The sequence below is a fragment of the Aricia agestis genome, chromosome 14 (assembly GCF_905147365.1).
Source record: "Aricia agestis chromosome 14, ilAriAges1.1, whole genome shotgun sequence".
In the NCBI taxonomy this organism is placed as follows: Eukaryota; Metazoa; Arthropoda; class Insecta; order Lepidoptera; family Lycaenidae; genus Aricia; species Aricia agestis.
This window is the reverse complement of record NC_056419.1, coordinates 13,887,764-13,904,383: the sequence shown is the minus strand read 5'-3', so window position 1 is coordinate 13,904,383 and position 16,620 is coordinate 13,887,764. Positions and strand designations below refer to the sequence as shown.

Genomic DNA, 16,620 nt, shown 5'->3' with positions numbered 1-16,620 from the left:
CTGTAGGCAAAGTTAAAGTTACAGTTAAAGTTAGTTGGTACAATCCAGTCTAAGACTGGGTTGCAACTTGCACCAGAGGCGTGGGTAAAGTTAAAGTTATAGTTAAGGTAAATTTAACTTTAACTTTACCCTTAACTTTGCCCGGAGAAATTGACAGATGACAGCTGATCCAACAAGGTTATACATGCGCGTGGGCGGGGGCGCTGCTGGTAAAGGAGAACTGTCAAAAATGGCGGTTTTTGTATGATAACAGCGTTAGTTCCTTTTTTCGCCACATGCATTTAAAACCTTGTCGAGCTCTATGGTTATAGTTAAATAGGGCGTCTTGATGGCGTCCATTTTTAACTTTACCCAAAGATTTGACATTTTGCACTGTAGTCAAAGTTAAAGTTAAAGTTACAGTTAAAGTTCAAGTTAGTTGGTGCAATCCAGTCTAAGTAGTCAGTTCTTTGATGCCTCTAATTTATTAGGTAGTATAGTTCTGTACTTTTTCAACCAGAGTAACCATGTTCAAATTTCCATGCTTTGATAGTGTGGAAATTTTTTGACTGTCCAATAATATAATATTATAATAAGTTCTAATTTAAGATAAGTATTACTTTAAATTTTAAATACATACATTTTTAAGCCCTTGAGTGAGTTGAGCACACTCTAACTAACCAGTGCATTATAACTTATAAGAGCCACGGATGTTGTTACTTGTTACTGAGACACTAAGGCTGCATTCACACTAGCGTTTGTCCAGCGTAGGCGTTCGACGAACTTACGCTAGCGCAGCGGCGCGGCGGCGCGGGCGCTGATTGTTCAGACTTCAGTGTACTGATTCTATTAAATATATATTATATAACTTGATCTGTGGTACTGATTGTTCCAGTCGAGAAGCGGCGAGAACGCGAAGCATGCGCCGCGTTGTCGCGGCCTCGCGCTGCGCATACGTTCATCGAACGCCTACGCGGGACAAACGCTATTGTAAAGGCAGCCTAATTATAACTATTTTAATTTAGTAAAACAAAGACATACTGAGATAATATATAACTATTTATTTCAAAAATACAATTCCTGTAGTGACAATACATAGCTGAAAGTAAATTATAACCTTAACGCTATCTTAATTAACACCAATAACAACAGAGACAGAGATAGTTTACCTTTGGCATGAGTTGTTGATGATTTCCCCATTAAAAATATTTTTACATGTTATGCTATGTGCCTACAGGAGTGGTTTCATAATATTAAGCCAACCTTTATTTGATAAGGACAACAAGTTGGTATTACCTTCTTTATCAAGGCTACAAGAATATACGGTATCCAGTTGGCACATGGCAAATCTGTATATTATTTTGGAATCAGTATTACATATTTAGATTTAAAACTTCAGCTATAATTTTTTGCACTATGTTATCTATATCCATAGGAATGAGCTTAAATATTTGAAGAACACTTTTTAAAGATACACTGAAATAATGCTTGCATTTCTATAGCTTTTTAGTATCATGTAGATCAGTGGGCATAATCAGGACTTTAATTATAAAAATAGTGTTGTTCTTTGTTTAATTTAACACATTACAATATGTAATATCATATTATTTATCAGTAGACAGTATCATACTAACATATTCACAAATTTTACCTGCCATATTGAATTTTTGACCATAAAACAATATTTGGCCTAAGACGTTTACCTGTGTGCACTGGCACAAAACTACTTTAAATTAATTAGACAACATTTCCACAGTCGTAAGGCGTTTTGCTGTTCTTTTAATAAAAAAAATATGGAAACAATTTAATGTTAAAATACGTACTCGTTTATGCTTACGCATAAAACAATAGAAACATTTTAAAACTAATTCATTAAAGTCAGCCCCATCATTTGCAATTAAAAAAATTATAGTTTAAAATTAATAATGGTCAGCTTTTGGCTGCATTTAAAAAACAAGTTAAGCATATAACACTAAACATCAATACAAATTTTAACCAAATACTTAAAATATTAAATAACAAATCAATGGAAATAAAAATATCTTCGGCCAAGTTAAACTACTAGAAAAAAAAATATAATTTTAACTTACCGATAACAAAGGAATGAATTAACATTATACAGCTAATAGTACATAATATAATCATGTTCATATATAGTAACAGTTGTCTACAGAAAAAGTATAAGTAGTAATATTTAATGTAGCTTCAATAAATTAATATACAAAAAATAAGACATAGTATAATATGTAGTTAAAGTAGCATAATATGATGAAAGTAATGGAAGTATTATGTTATCTAGCTACAGGTTTTTACATATACCCTGTGATATGAAACAGTGCATGTATTGGGTGTTGAAGTATACAAGCTAAACCTGCAAAGCCTATAATATACCTCAAATCTTTTTTCTTGGAAATCAGCCAATCAGAAGAAATCTTGTGCAATGTAGAAGTTACCTCTACAAAGTAACAATATTCTCCAATTACTTTTTAAAGCACTCTTTTACTGCTTTTATTCTGTCCATCCCATAGACAGCAGGTGTTAAGCACATTTTTTAAGTTAATCTTTTCCTATTTTACCATTAAGAAATTAAAAACAAATCAACTATAATCTGCAGAAGATGAAATAAAAAAATATGAAATTAACAGTTTTAGGGTGGGTTGCACCAACTTACTTTAACTATAACTTTAACTACAATGCAAAATGTCAAATTTTTGGTTAAAGTTAAAAATGGACGCCATCAAGACGCCATATTTAACCATAACCATAGAGCTCGACAAGGCTTTAAATGCACGTGGCGAAAAAAGGAACTAACGCTATCATCATACAAAAACGCCATTTTTGACAGTTCTCCTTTACCAGCAGCGCCCCCGCCCACGTTCTTATAAAGCCTTGTCAGATCAGCAACTTTTTCTGTCAAATTCTGTGGTCAAAGTTAAGGTTTAATTAACTATAACCATAACTTTAACCACGCCTCTGGTGCAACCCAACCTAAGATTGTGATATGAGAAGACAACTAACTATTGCACACTCTATAAAATTAGTTCAATGAAAGCTAGCTGGTCCATTCAGCTTCTATAATTCTTACAACTAATGGTCAAAAGTTTGTGCAGGTAAATTAATATATCACAATGTTTTGTTATAACCTTGTACAATCACGATTAGGAGAACACATCAATTGGGCGTGGGGAAACATTTGTGAGGTTTTGATGAGTCGGACTAGCTAGAGGATCCGTATGAGATTCTATCCTCCTAGCCTCCAACATGGCTTGCTTCACTGCCTCTTTGTAGGGACCCCGTTTCTTCTTATTAAAGCGTATCTGAAAATGTTTACGACAACAATAATTGTTGAGAGATACTTATGTTATAAAGATTGTATGCTATTGATGATCATGACTTGAAGATTACTATTTAGTCTTGAATGGTGCATAACAGTGACTTCATAATATAGAGAAACTGTCTTATAGTAATAATTACTATTATTGTAATAAGTATATGAATTAAAAAAAAATAGGAGTTGGCCATATTAGCTGCAATTAGCAGTAAGAAAGTTCTAACTCACCTTATAGTCTTCTAGGAATGGGCTCAAACTATCACATGGCATGAGAGAGGATGTCGTCGAGGCATACCATGCAACATGAGCTCTCGAAGCTGACGTCACACTAAGGACACGTCCAGGCCACCATGGAAAGCCCACAACCTTGCCCCAAACAATATCTCCTGGAGACACCCTCACCAGCTTTCCACCTGCACTTTCCGGAGCATTCGGTGGAAAATCAGGAACTGTTTCACTCTCGTTATCTTCTTCATCACTTTGCTGCTCATATGAGTTACTACTGAGTCTACGTAAGCTAATTGAGAGTTTTTGTTTCAAGCAATCATCTTTTACACTGCTAAAGTATTCTAGGGGTTCTTCTTTACTAGAGTTCTCATCACTCTTTTTCATAACTTTGTGTTTCTTTTTATGTTTCACTCGGTGCTTGTGTTTTTTATCTGTTAAATCTACTGGGGGGCTGTTGCTTACATTGTTTCGGGGAGAGAGAGCTCCAATGTGTTTTGGAGATTGTTCTATCCATAAACTTACAGTTTTCTCCAGAGTACTGTTTTTCTTGGCCTGCTTTTTAGCTTTTTTTAAAGCCTTTTTCTCAGCTCTCGATTCTATTTTGACGGGTTTAGTCATATCACAAGAAACGCCAGAGTCCTCATTGTAATCACCGGACAGGGGAGGTATTTTTACGACCGTGCCCTCCCCTTCACCGAAACAAATTTTTAAGGTTCTCGCACTAGAAAATAGGCTACTAAATGTATTATTATCTTCACTTTTATCGTCTTTATCACATAGCTCCGCACTGTCCGACACACTCACGAACGCCAGCTCCCTAGTTTTCGTGGATTCGTCATCCGACGGGGAGGTCTTAACACTTCGCACTTTGTCACTCGACTTTGGGTTTGTCCGTTTTGTGGCACTCGTTATTTCGCTAGATTGCAGTCTGGAAAGTTTTGGTATGAGTGTGCCGCCCGCGAGGTATTTTTTTTCGGGTTTCGACGAGGGGCCATCTTTGGAAAGGTCCTCGTCTGATTCTATCTTGCGTTTTTTGGACACGTCCACGTTTTCATTGTTCTCGTTGCATATCCCCTGGCAGTTGGAACACAGAACTTTACGGGGGCGAAGTCTCACCGTCATCTTTTGTCGCGGCTGGGGCTTCGCTTTGCTCTGTTTCTTGGATTTCTGCGTGTTGTCATCGTAATCCGGATCCTCATACGAGAACCTCTGACTGACGGAATGTAGCTTATCATCTTGTTTCGTACTAGAGGGGTCGCTCTTCGTGAACGCTGGATGGAGATTGTACACTCCAAAGGGTAAATTACTGCAAAATAATGGAATATTTTAGAGGAACACAAAGTGATAATCGATAATCGTGGCCTGAGGATGTGGAGTTTGCTTACCCCTTGTTTGAATCTAGGAGCACACCCTGAAATTTTTGATTCTCTGATTGATAGGACACCACTATTAAATCTGCAAGAGCTTCTTCTACATTCACTAAAATCTTAGAATTCTTTTGAATCGTCATATCGGCTGTTAGAACGACAGCCGCCATATTCTTTCTAATAAAGCATAGAGTACAGAGCATTGTCCACAGACTCCACAGTCCACTCTGTAGTTTTTGGTTGTAAAGATATGGATACAATATTTTTCAGACCTCGATCATAAATTGGAAATAATTGATTGTTTTCATAGAAATCGAGAAGTTCATTTGAAAAAACACGGAAAAACTAACAAAATACTATTTTATTATTTAAATTATGTATTGTTAATCTTTTGATCTGAACTCTGAAATCTGAATCTGATGAGAAATCTTGTGTTTTTAGTCTACTCTAAGCCTAATGTCAGGATTTGAGGATTTGACACGGATATGACAGCTGATGTCAGAATTTTTTTGACGTTTTCCAATGTTTTGACATTTTTCTGGGTTTCCAATTTTATGTTTTTCGCGTTTGCTTCGAAAAAACGGACTTATTAAATCGATTATTGAGAGTTAACATAAAATAGTTCAAGCATAAACGTTAATCTATAATCCCATAAGTATTCATAATATACATTAGGCGACAAATGTTTGTGTAGGTTCTCTAGAATATCTTTCAAGTGGTATTTCAACTAAGAGGTTTGTATGGATTTATTACCAGTTTTGTCGGCTTACATAATGTATTATGTTAACGAACAGTGTAATATAATTCCGCATTTATTACAATGAGATAAAGGTAAACACTTGAATAAGTTGTTACAATGTATGAAACAATGTTTTGTATTATTTCAAATGCCATAATTATTCACTTTCCGCTCCTTATTTTCCCTCGTAGACTCTTGTGCATCTAACACTGAATACGAATCAGTGTACATCATATTCATTAAATAGATAATAATAAAACAAGCACATGAAAGCTGTATTCCTTAAAATGTAGATGTATAACTATGTTACCTATTTTAATAAATCAATTTTAAAACTATACAGAATTGTATAACATGCGGTAAATGGTGTCCTTATTTTACATGCTCAGTATATCTTGCAATATTAAAGTTTAAAGTCAAAAAAACTTTATTATTTTTTCAGAAAATGGCAGTGGAAAGAAGGATTGATATCACTCAGCCCCTGTGGGATCAAGCTACATTTGTTGGAAGATTTAAACACTTCGCCTACATCTCCAATCCTCTACTCTCTCTTGTCCCTGAGAAAGAACTTTATGAAGCAAAGGAGTTGTATTTTAAATACAAGTATGTATTTTTATAATCTTTTTAACATAATATTATAACACCTAACTTAACCTCCTATAACACCGAAAACATGAATATAGAGTTTAGCTATTTAAAATAGGAAAGAGTGCAGTAATTACTAAATATAACACTTTTATCCCTTTATTTACTATCAAATTACACTTCTTTAAAATGTTATATACTGATATATATGTTTACGATATGCTAAGTTAATCTTTTGATCATGGATTCTTGGAAATCTTTTGTTCACACTTCTCGCGGCCCACTTGGGCCGTATGGGTGTTGAAGCTTTAATTAGTTATGTATTTTGAATCAGTCAAATATTTATTTGGATGTGTAACTGTGAAAGACAGTTCAAAATAGAATGTAAGAACATGGTTTTAATTTGAAATTTTGTTTAACAAAAAATATGGTCATTGCAATAAATACCTATATGTATACTAGTTTCACATTGACACAACTATACAAAACAGGTTATTGAAATCAATCAGGTTTGAAGAACTGCCATGGAATTACCATAATGTTAACACTAGTGGGCTCGCCGTATTTACATAAATACAGCCAATTGAAATTAAGTAGGATGACCTTCACACTGTAACGAGGTTGTTTTGATGAACCGTAATACAATTGAGAAAACAATAGGTATGGAATCATTAGGATTTGTACATATTTCAAATTGTTATAGAAATTTAAAAGAAAAAATTAATAACATGTTTATTAAAGTTTTCTTTGACTCTCAATTCAATCATGAATTAAAAGATAAAATCTTTAACCATGAATTTTCCTAAAATACACAATTAAGCCTGAAGTCTACTTCAGGGAGAGCTTACAAGTGTATTTTTTTGGGAGAGACCCCATATTTATTATCTATATTCTATGCCCATCAAAATCAGTCTCAAAGCCGTAGGCGTGATGCCATGACCTAGGCCCTAGGGGAACTCAAAGTAATTTTTAAATAATTAAAATACTTTTATAAATTTATAAACATTCTTTGTCAAAGAAAAATCGATTTTACAGAATTTAAACATCCCTGCTTGTTAACATGATAAGCATTGCAATGAATATTATGGAAATAATATTCATTGCAATGCAAATGTTTGCTAACTTTAAGACTGACCGAAGTTCAGTTTTAAATTGTGTGCAAAATTTTACTGAAATCCAGATTTAATTGTTACTAATTAACACTAATATTGTAAATGCTGAATGTGTCTGTCTGTTATAAAACACTAATATTGTAAATGCTGAATGTGTCTGTCTGTTTGTTTAACTGTAAATAACAAATGCTTGTGTGTCTATTTGTCATCTCTATTGGCTGCGCGCTAAATCAATCCCAGATTATGCTGGGAAAATTTACGATTCTCGTGCGCCGAAATTATAATGCAACAAAGTTGTGGTCAGAATTCTGTGATAAACACACATAAATACATAATATTATACAAATAGGTATAAGACGTTATAACATTAGTTTGCCGTCTAGATGAGTTATGTTTAATTGCATGTACGTACTTGTATGTAATTGGAGCTAACAACTGTATATTATATTATTACAGCTAAATAGGTGCAATAAATATACATATTATGTTAATGAATTGTAACAGCCAATTTACTATAATAAGGATAATAATTATTTTTTATGAACGAATTTTTGCGCGAATTTGTAGCCTACATTACTATGGCCAATCCGAATCGTGAAAATACGGCCCGGGTCTCGGAGTAGTACAGACACACACGCATACAGACAGTCAGACATACAGACAGACGAATAGACATACACATCTTATAACACTCCCCTTTTTGGTCGGGGCTTAAAAAGACAAACTACAATCAATAACATCAGAAACTAAGCGTCCACCATCGTGGGTATCGCAGACACAATAGATTTTCAATTGTTATGCGGCAGCCGGCTGCCGTTTGAGGATTGATGGGTTAAGTGTATTTTTCCAGGAATGGCCAAGAACCAGCGGGCACCACCTACGATCAGATCGTCCGAGCGAAGCAGCTGTATGAATCGGCTTTTCATCCTGACAGCGGGGAGCTTCAGAATGTCTTCGGGCGGATGTCATTCCAGGTGCCTGGAGGATGCCTCATCACTGGCGCCATGCTGCAGTGGTACAGGTAGATTTCGTTAATCTCAATAATATCCCCTCCTCCCTCGTCCCACTGGGTTATGACTTATGACTTATGAGAGTAAGGGAAAAAAGTGTTAAAGAACTGATGGATGTTAGCGACCAAATATTATGGATAGACAATGATTTTTTATATATTATTGTATCACTTTTCTATTCGTGTGTAACTCTGTAGAAAGGAAAAGAAACAGTTTTTTATGATGACTTGTTTATGATGGTATATTTTTTTTATTTGAAACCGTAATTTCAGAACAGCAACAGCAGTGGTATTCTGGCAGTGGGTGAATCAGTCTTTCAATGCGCTAGTCAACTACACCAACCGCAACGCAAACTCCCCTCTCAGCGAAAAGCAAATGGCCGCCGCGTATGTCTCCGCCACATCGGCAGCTATGGCGACGGCTTTGACGTTCAAATTCGTTGTCCAGAAGAGAGCTAAAAACCCTATATTGGCTGTAAGTAGTACATAATTACATTGAACGATCGATCGTCAATTATACTTATTTAATTATATTATCTCTGCTTCGTGAAAAATGTCCGTTCAGTGTATGGAATGTAGATGGAGATGAACTATCTTATATGGGGGATATTTGAAAATGTGTCCAGCTGTACGCAGTAAATAACAGTTGAAAAATCCTCCAAGAGTGGCACTAGCTGCAGCAAAGGGTATGGAATGAATGTAGCCGTTGGTGACAAAATATAAATTGAAGTTAGCCGAATAGCCGAGTTACAGAATTACTGGTTTAATACCAATATATTTTGAAAAATATAACCTAAAATAGCTGAAATAAAAGCTGCTAAATGATTTAAAATTTACCCTGTTGCTACTATAGCGCCACCCTAATTTAACGCATTTCAGCAATCAGCGGACACTTTTTACATACAGAGATAGTTCTCCTCCATCTACACTCCATAGTTCAGTGAAAACTGAAAAGCAAATGGCGGCCGCGTAAGTGCCCGCTACATCTGACAATTCAACACCCATAAAATAAATTTATTTTAATTTTATTTCTTTATTATGAAAGTATAGAGGCCTATTTGTTATATCTACCATTATTGATATCGAGCTAAATATGGCAGAATAATCACGTTTATTGTATTGGAGTGCGTTACTTCCATGAGTTGCCATTTCAAACATAAAAATACTATTAAATTATCGTTTGGTCTGTTTGCAACAGCGGGACAATTTCGGCCTCGCGGGGGACAGCGGGACAGACTGCCTGAAAGCGGGACCGTCGGGACATATGTTCACAAAATGGCCGCCGCCAAATTTTTTTGTTTATATTATGGAGGCTTTAGAGTTTAGGGACAGGGAAAAGATTTGAAATGAATTTGGAATTTATGTGGATTTTATTTATAGCCAGATATTATATTAGCCAGATTATGAAGTAAGTGAGTGACGACTAGGTTTGTTCAAATTTTAAGGAAAAACTGAGTAATTGCCCTTATTTTATTAAATTTTAGTTACCCACTTCATCACGTCTGTTGCTTGTATAACCGTCCACGTGTACATTTCAGAGGTTCGTACCGTTCGTCGCCGTGGCGGCCGCCAACTGGGTCAACATACCGCTCATGAGACAGAACGAAATATTGTTAGGTGAGTTACCACTCGCTTAAATCAAATAACAAAAAAAAACTAGTGTGCCCACTTTAGTGTATTGATAAATAAAGAAATGCCCCGCCTACTTGGGTAGGTAGTGGGGAGAGTAGTAGTGGTCGCTAGTCTTCGGTCTGACGATCACTTCTTCTAATATCCACGAGCCAGTCGAGTGGCAGTGCAGAGTGATACAGTATTCTGTGTCTAATTTACTCCTCCTACAAGAGTGCACAAATTGTACACCCACAACTAAAGTAAAACTTCTTGAGGTTCTGCGACTTACAACTCACAAATTACGCTCGTTTGGCTTCACCCTTACTCCCCAAAGTGAGAAAGCGTGAGTAAAGTTAAAAAGGGAAGTACTAATTTGACAGGGGGACTGATTGCGTCACTATACAGTGTGTTAGTGTAAACACCGTTATCCTTGAAACCATCAAATGAGCCCGTCAAAATGAACAACTTTTTCTATGAGAACAATGCTGGGAACTCAAAAAATCCGTCCTTATACCACAGAATAGATAATAGTACAAGTACAGAAGTCTCACTGCTTTGATTTTCACAAATGCCGCCGATTTATGTGCCTACATAAGTAACAAACGGACCGCACGCGAGCAGCCGACATTGAGTTTTATGGCGCCGTGTGTGTGTTGTTGACTATATTCCGAAAATAGGGTTGTCAAAATCAAATAAGTATAAATACCGCGCAAGGTTACGTAAATACGGAAACTGTTAGGTAAATGAATACCGAACATATAAATCAGTTTACACAGACATGACACCTGATTTTCTTTTGATGTAGGTAATTAAGTATGGATTATATTATTATGTATAATGTAAGTATATGCGGCTACCACCTACCACCTATTTTAAATAAGCATATTTATTATAATTAAATATAAAACATTTGTGTGTATATTTAATATTATTATTGTCATAGATTTAGGTACCATGACAGTAGATATTATATAAATTTGCCTTTTTTTCATTGTCCCAACAATCGGCTGCAATGCAGTATTTTTTTTTTTTTGATAAGTTTTGCCAATTAAAATATGACTATGCGTAAGAGGCGCGCGCGTGCGCCACGAGTCAGTTCGCGGCAACCATTGAATCGCCCCGAAGTTGGGGAGTCTCGTATGTACTTGTAGCTCGGCGGCGGAACGGCGGAGTGACACCCCCTGCTTATACCCATACAAATTGCCGATTCGGGCATCCGTATGGATGTGAAGACGGTTTTTTTTGAGTTCCCAGCATTGTTCTCATAGAAAAAGTTGTTCATTTTGACATGGTTTCAAGGATAACGGTGTTAACACTAACACACTGTATAAAGGGAATTACTATATTGACAGGGGGACTGATTGCGTCACTATAATGTATAAAGGTAAGTACTATTTTGACAGGGGGACTGATTGCGTCACTACTTAAAAGCGAAGTATTATGTTGATAGAGTCTGGCTAGCGAAAGATGAGACTGGCTTTTTATTCCAAAACTGATTATGGTAACACTGTCGTTAACGTCAGCGTCACCTATAGCATCTGTTGTTTATGTGTCAAAGTGAAAAATATTTCTGTGGTTTACGTGATTGATTCTAATTTAAACGTGACGAAAACTTTGAAAAGAGATTTGTGAAAACTGCTTTTAGCTATGTAAATACGAACAAAAAAGAAGTGAAAAGGATGCAATTTTTAAACAAAAACAAGATTGTTTACATGAAATATCCCAGTGCATTGGTAAGTACATTTAAAAGATTTTGATACTTTCAATTACAATTAATTAAAATCAATATTATTTATCATGTATGTAATTGAATTTATTGTTTTGCAGGTAACATGAATGATGCAAAGGATTCAGTTACGCAAGTTAAAATATCAAGCATAATTAAAATATGAGATATTATGTTCCAAGAAGTGTTAAATAAAATATGAGATATTATGTTCCAAGAAGACAAAATCAGTTCCCTGATGAGATTTCTTTTTAGACCGGTAAGACCCTAACGTTACAAAAAAAACTACCTGAAAGCAACTTTGTTATTGAATGCTAACTTTATTTATGAACATAATATTTACAGATGTCAGTGTTTGTACTAAAAAGGATTAAAAAGAAGGCCACATAAATAAAGGCGTGTGGTTACGGGAGTTTGGCTGGGAGGTGTTAATGCATCCGCCGTATAGTCTTGACCTTGCACCTTCAGATTTCCAACTGTTTCAATCGCTGCAGGATTCCTTAGGTAGTGTCAGGTTGACATCACAAGAGGACTGCCAAAACCACTTGTCGCAGTTTTTTCATCAGAAGCCCCAAAATTTTTATAGCAATGGGATCGTGTCCCTACCAACAAGATGGCAAAAAGTTGTCAAACAAAATGGCACCTATATATTTTAGTCAATTGTAAATAAACTTTATAAAAAAAATCTTTCGAATGTTTATATAAAATGCGAAAAAAAATTCCGCAACCTTTGATTTTCTGTGTTGTTTTTTCATCTCCCCTTAATCCTTTGTTTTTAATCAACTTGCAAGGGAGGGTTATTAGTTTCAGGCATGGACAAGTATGTATTAAATAAACATATTTGAGTATAATTAATACAATCTATGATGCTTGCGAGTAATAATGTAATATAGGAAATTATTTAACATTTAAAATAAATTATATTTAAACTTAGAAACAGTAGTGACAATTTAGCTTAAGAAAATAAAGATAATTGTTTGGTTAAATTATATTTTGTAATATATTTCATGATGTACGGTAAGTATTAAAGAAGAAGTTTTAATACTCCGACAAAAACATGCAAGAGTTTTCGTCAAAAACGAAACACAATGTATTGCAAAATAAAATTTAAGTAAACAACAACAATAATCTTATTATTGAAATGAGTTCCCAACCAAACCAAACTAAAATATAATATTATTGTCATAAATAATCAAGTATCAAAACTATAATTCCGACTATAGACAAGGTTGCCATACGTAGATTTTTTGAATTTGCCGCCTTTTTCCAGTCTCATCTTTCGCTAGCCAGACTCTAGTAGGACTGATTGCGGCACTATTTAAAAGGGAAGTACAATTTTGACAGGGTACTGATTGCGTCTGTTCTATGATCGTGCGTGCCGCCTAGATTAAATTTTATTTTTAGAGTATCGTTAATTACGCCCGGTACGGGCGGGTAAAAGTGTATATATATTTTTGTTTCCAGAAATATGAATAAGTGATTTGTATTTTCAGGTCTAGAGGTAACTGATGAAAACGGTAAGGTGATTGGCAAGTCGCAGCTTGCGCCGGTCAAGGGCATCTCGCAGGTCGTCACTTCCAGGTGAAGTATTATGCATAAAAATGTAGTCTTTAATAAAAAATGAACAGCTGATTGTATTGGTAAGCGCTGACCTCGAGAACTGCTGAACAGCTTTCGCTAAATCTTTTTTTGGGCCTAGGAATGTTTTGTGAAAGAAAAATTAATACAATTTGGCCCCATAGGGTAAAACTAAAAACAGGATCCTGTCTGTCTGTCCGCTCGTCCGCCCGTCTGTCCGTCCATCCATCCGTCCATCCGTCGGTCCGTCCATCCGTCCGTCCGTCCATCCGTCTGTCTGTCTCCAGGCTTTATCTCAAAAACCGCGATAGCGAGACAGTTGAAATTCAAGCGACTCTAACTCACATTTTGCAGAATTTTATATTACTTAATATACATTTTGAATGTTGTATTCAGGATCGCGATGTGCGCGCCCGGCATGGTGCTGCTGCCGTTCATCATGGAGCGACTGGAGACGCGCGCGTGGATGAAGCGGGTGAAGTGGGCGCACGTCGGCATACAGACTGCTGTCGTCGGCATGTTGTGAGTACACGGGGAATACCGGCTGGATCATGATGAAGGCACAAATAACTGGGAAACATGAACTTGTGATTGCTAATAACGCAACGCCATGATGTAATTACGACCATTTAAGGACTCATCATTCAGGAGTCAGGATACATGAAGACACGAATAGGTGTCGCCCTGCGATATTAATGTTATAGCTTAGCCTCGCGCAAATATTTTTTTTTTTTACAATTAAATAATTTTCTACGTAATGAATTGAATATACTAGAGCTCAATCTTGAATCGACAGGAACATTTTTAAATCACTATGACGAGCGTTTATTCATCAGTTTATACCAAGACTTAAAATACGTTTTTTTTTTCAGCTTAACATTCATGGTGCCCACTGCCTGTGCCATATTCCCGCAAAGATGGTAAGTTCTTTAACTTTTAACAAATCTTTTATAATATTATTATCAATGTATAGCTAAGATGTCCCTGAGTGCTGTAGGCTATGTGCCACGGGCGGAGCCGGGGCGGACCCCTAGTTTAATAATTTTATAAATTTATAGTACTTATTCAAATATTTCAATGTGTTTTTCAGTAAACTATCAATCGACACAATCAAGCGTTATGAGAGCGAAAACTACGAAGAAATTGTGAAGAACACGAACGGCAAACCGCCCCAATATGTCTACTTTAACAAGGGACTATAAACATATAGACATGGACAGACAGACGTGTAGATCTGTAGACAGGTATAGACAGGTAGCAGTAGTGTTCTAATATTATATTCGTGACTACACTTTGGTTTAATGACACTATTTTTACAATTAAAGCAACATAACTTATATTAGTTTTTGCTAAAAACTGTATTAACATCTATCTGATAAGTATAAAAATTAGAATCAATTAAATAGTAAAAAGAGGTACAATATTATGGAAATTGAAATATTGTTAGTTAAAATGAGATATTAAGTCATAACTCATAAATGAAAATGTAATCACTTGATGCATACAATTTACATAACAAAGTCGTATGGTCATTTAAAATAACATGTCCCAAATGATGCAAAGGCCTAAATTATTTATAATAATTTATCTACGAATAATAAAAATTAAGGAACCGTAACTCCCGTACTTTAACCGTTTTGAATTTGGTTCCTTTTACTTTTGTTACTTTTTTTGGTTGGTTTGACTTTAATTGTCACTTCTATATTTACACAAAATTGTGTACCGAATACATGCATAAAGTATGCATGTATTCGGGTCTTCGTAATTTTTTGACAGTTGCTCTTCCTTAGTTTTTATTATTCGTAGTAATATATGATATTAAAACACTACTGCTATAATAAATAAGCCATTAGTAATGTATGTTAGAGTACAAACCAGTTATAATTTAAACCCTTTTATACTAAGTACTCACATGCGGTTTTGCTCGATAGTTTTACAAATCGAGTAATAATTACTCGATTGAGCCGGCTGATCGAATTAAATATATCGATTTAGAATAAAACTATCGAGCAATGCTGAATGTGTGGACGAAAGCCCGAGCCGCGGGTTTTGCTCGACGTTATTGCTCTATCGAGCAAAACCGTATGTGAGTACTTATCATTACTAATAAAAAAAAATCTTTAAATAGACTTTACAATGTTTTGTACTTGTATATCAAGTGACTTATCTAAATATCTAACAAGAATAAGAGATTGTAAATTGTACCTATTATTTTGATATTTTTATTAGTAACGGGGTTTCTAAAATCAGAATAAATAGTTCAATAAGCATTTTTATTTAAGGACATGACGTTATTCACGCTAGAATAAAATTGTTGGTTGTAAAAGTAATCGTTAATCAGTATAGATGTAGGAGAATCAATTACAAAGTTACAAATTTTCCTTTACACTGCCATATTAAAATGTAGTTGCAATGCGAAAATCTTGGTTTATAATTTTTTTTAATGAAATAAAGGGAGCAAACGAGCAAACGGGTCACCTGATGGAAAGCAACTTCCGTCGCCCATGGACACTCGCAGCATCAGAAGAGCTGCAGGTGCGTTGCCGGCCTTTTAAGTGGGAATAAGGTAAAAGGGGAGGGCAGGGAAGGGAATACAGGAGGGTAGGGAAGGAAATACGGGAGGGTTGGAAGGGACAAAGGTAGGGGATTGGGCCTCCGGTAAACTCACTCACTCGGCGAAACACAGTGCAAGCGCTGTTTCACGCCGGTTTTCTGTGAGCCCGTGGTATCTCTCCGGTCAAGCCGGCCCATTCGTGCCGAAGCATGGCTCTCCCACGTCGTATAATCTCCCAAATAAAACAGTCCATATTTTAGGACCATCAATTCAAAGTATGAAATCCTTTCTACCTCTGTTAGCTACCACTTTCGAGATATTTCGCAAATAAAAATGTTGTTCGTCTTATCAAAATGAAGCTACTCGCAAAAAATTTGCTTGATAGTAATAAAAAAAAAGTTCTAGGGATCCCGTACTATTATTAGGTTATAACTTGATTTATAAGAAGAAAGCTTATGATATTATTTAAGTATTATTTTATTTTGTTTTTTTGCTATTTCTGCTTAGAATATTATGTTATTGTTAAAATTTGTTTTCTGTTGGATTATTTTTATTATAATTACTTAATATGTAGATCTTGTTATAAATTGCATTAGTAAATGTTATTATTAAATAACTACTCAGTATTGATATTACTACATTTTACGTTAAATCGAGTGATAGAATTTGTACTTACTTATGTTTATTTTTAGCTTGTTTATGTTTATTTTTCGACATTTTTGACATTATTCATCGAACATTCCGTTTATGAAGATTTTGCTCAAAACAATAGCCATGCAATAATTTTCAGAATAACTTATA

At 35.3% G+C, this 16,620-nt stretch overlaps 2 protein-coding genes across 4 annotated transcripts; one reads left to right on the top strand and one right to left on the bottom strand.

The window, feature by feature from the left end:
• Positions 1-2,924: 2,924 nt before the first annotated feature.
• LOC121733868 (PWWP domain-containing protein 2A-like) lies at positions 2,925-5,076 on the bottom strand. The gene is made up of 3 exons (XM_042124260.1): positions 4,924-5,076; positions 3,539-4,844; positions 2,925-3,296 (listed from the first exon to the last, which is right to left on the bottom strand). The coding sequence occupies exons 1-3, from the start codon at positions 5,073-5,075 to the stop codon at positions 3,138-3,140; spliced, it is 1,617 nt and encodes a 538-aa protein (XP_041980194.1). The 5' UTR covers position 5,076; the 3' UTR covers positions 2,925-3,137.
• Positions 5,077-5,444: 368 nt separating this feature from the next.
• Positions 5,445-14,472, top strand: LOC121733869 (sideroflexin-2). Of its 3 annotated transcripts, none has more exons than XM_042124262.1 (9): positions 5,445-5,635; positions 6,085-6,247; positions 8,192-8,362; positions 8,624-8,825; positions 9,889-9,967; positions 13,181-13,268; positions 13,662-13,787; positions 14,138-14,185; positions 14,356-14,472. In XM_042124262.1, exons 2-9 carry the CDS (start codon positions 6,090-6,092, stop codon positions 14,465-14,467), a joined length of 984 nt encoding a protein of 327 aa, XP_041980196.1. In that variant the 5' UTR covers positions 5,445-5,635; positions 6,085-6,089; the 3' UTR covers positions 14,468-14,472. The 3 variants fall into 3 exon arrangements, with proteins under 3 accessions (XP_041980196.1, XP_041980195.1, XP_041980197.1); XM_042124261.1 differs by having other exon boundaries at positions 5,445-5,639; positions 6,087-6,247; XM_042124263.1 differs by lacking the exon at positions 5,445-5,635 and adding an exon at positions 5,716-5,736 and having other exon boundaries at positions 6,087-6,247.
• Positions 14,473-16,620: the final 2,148 nt, after the last annotated feature.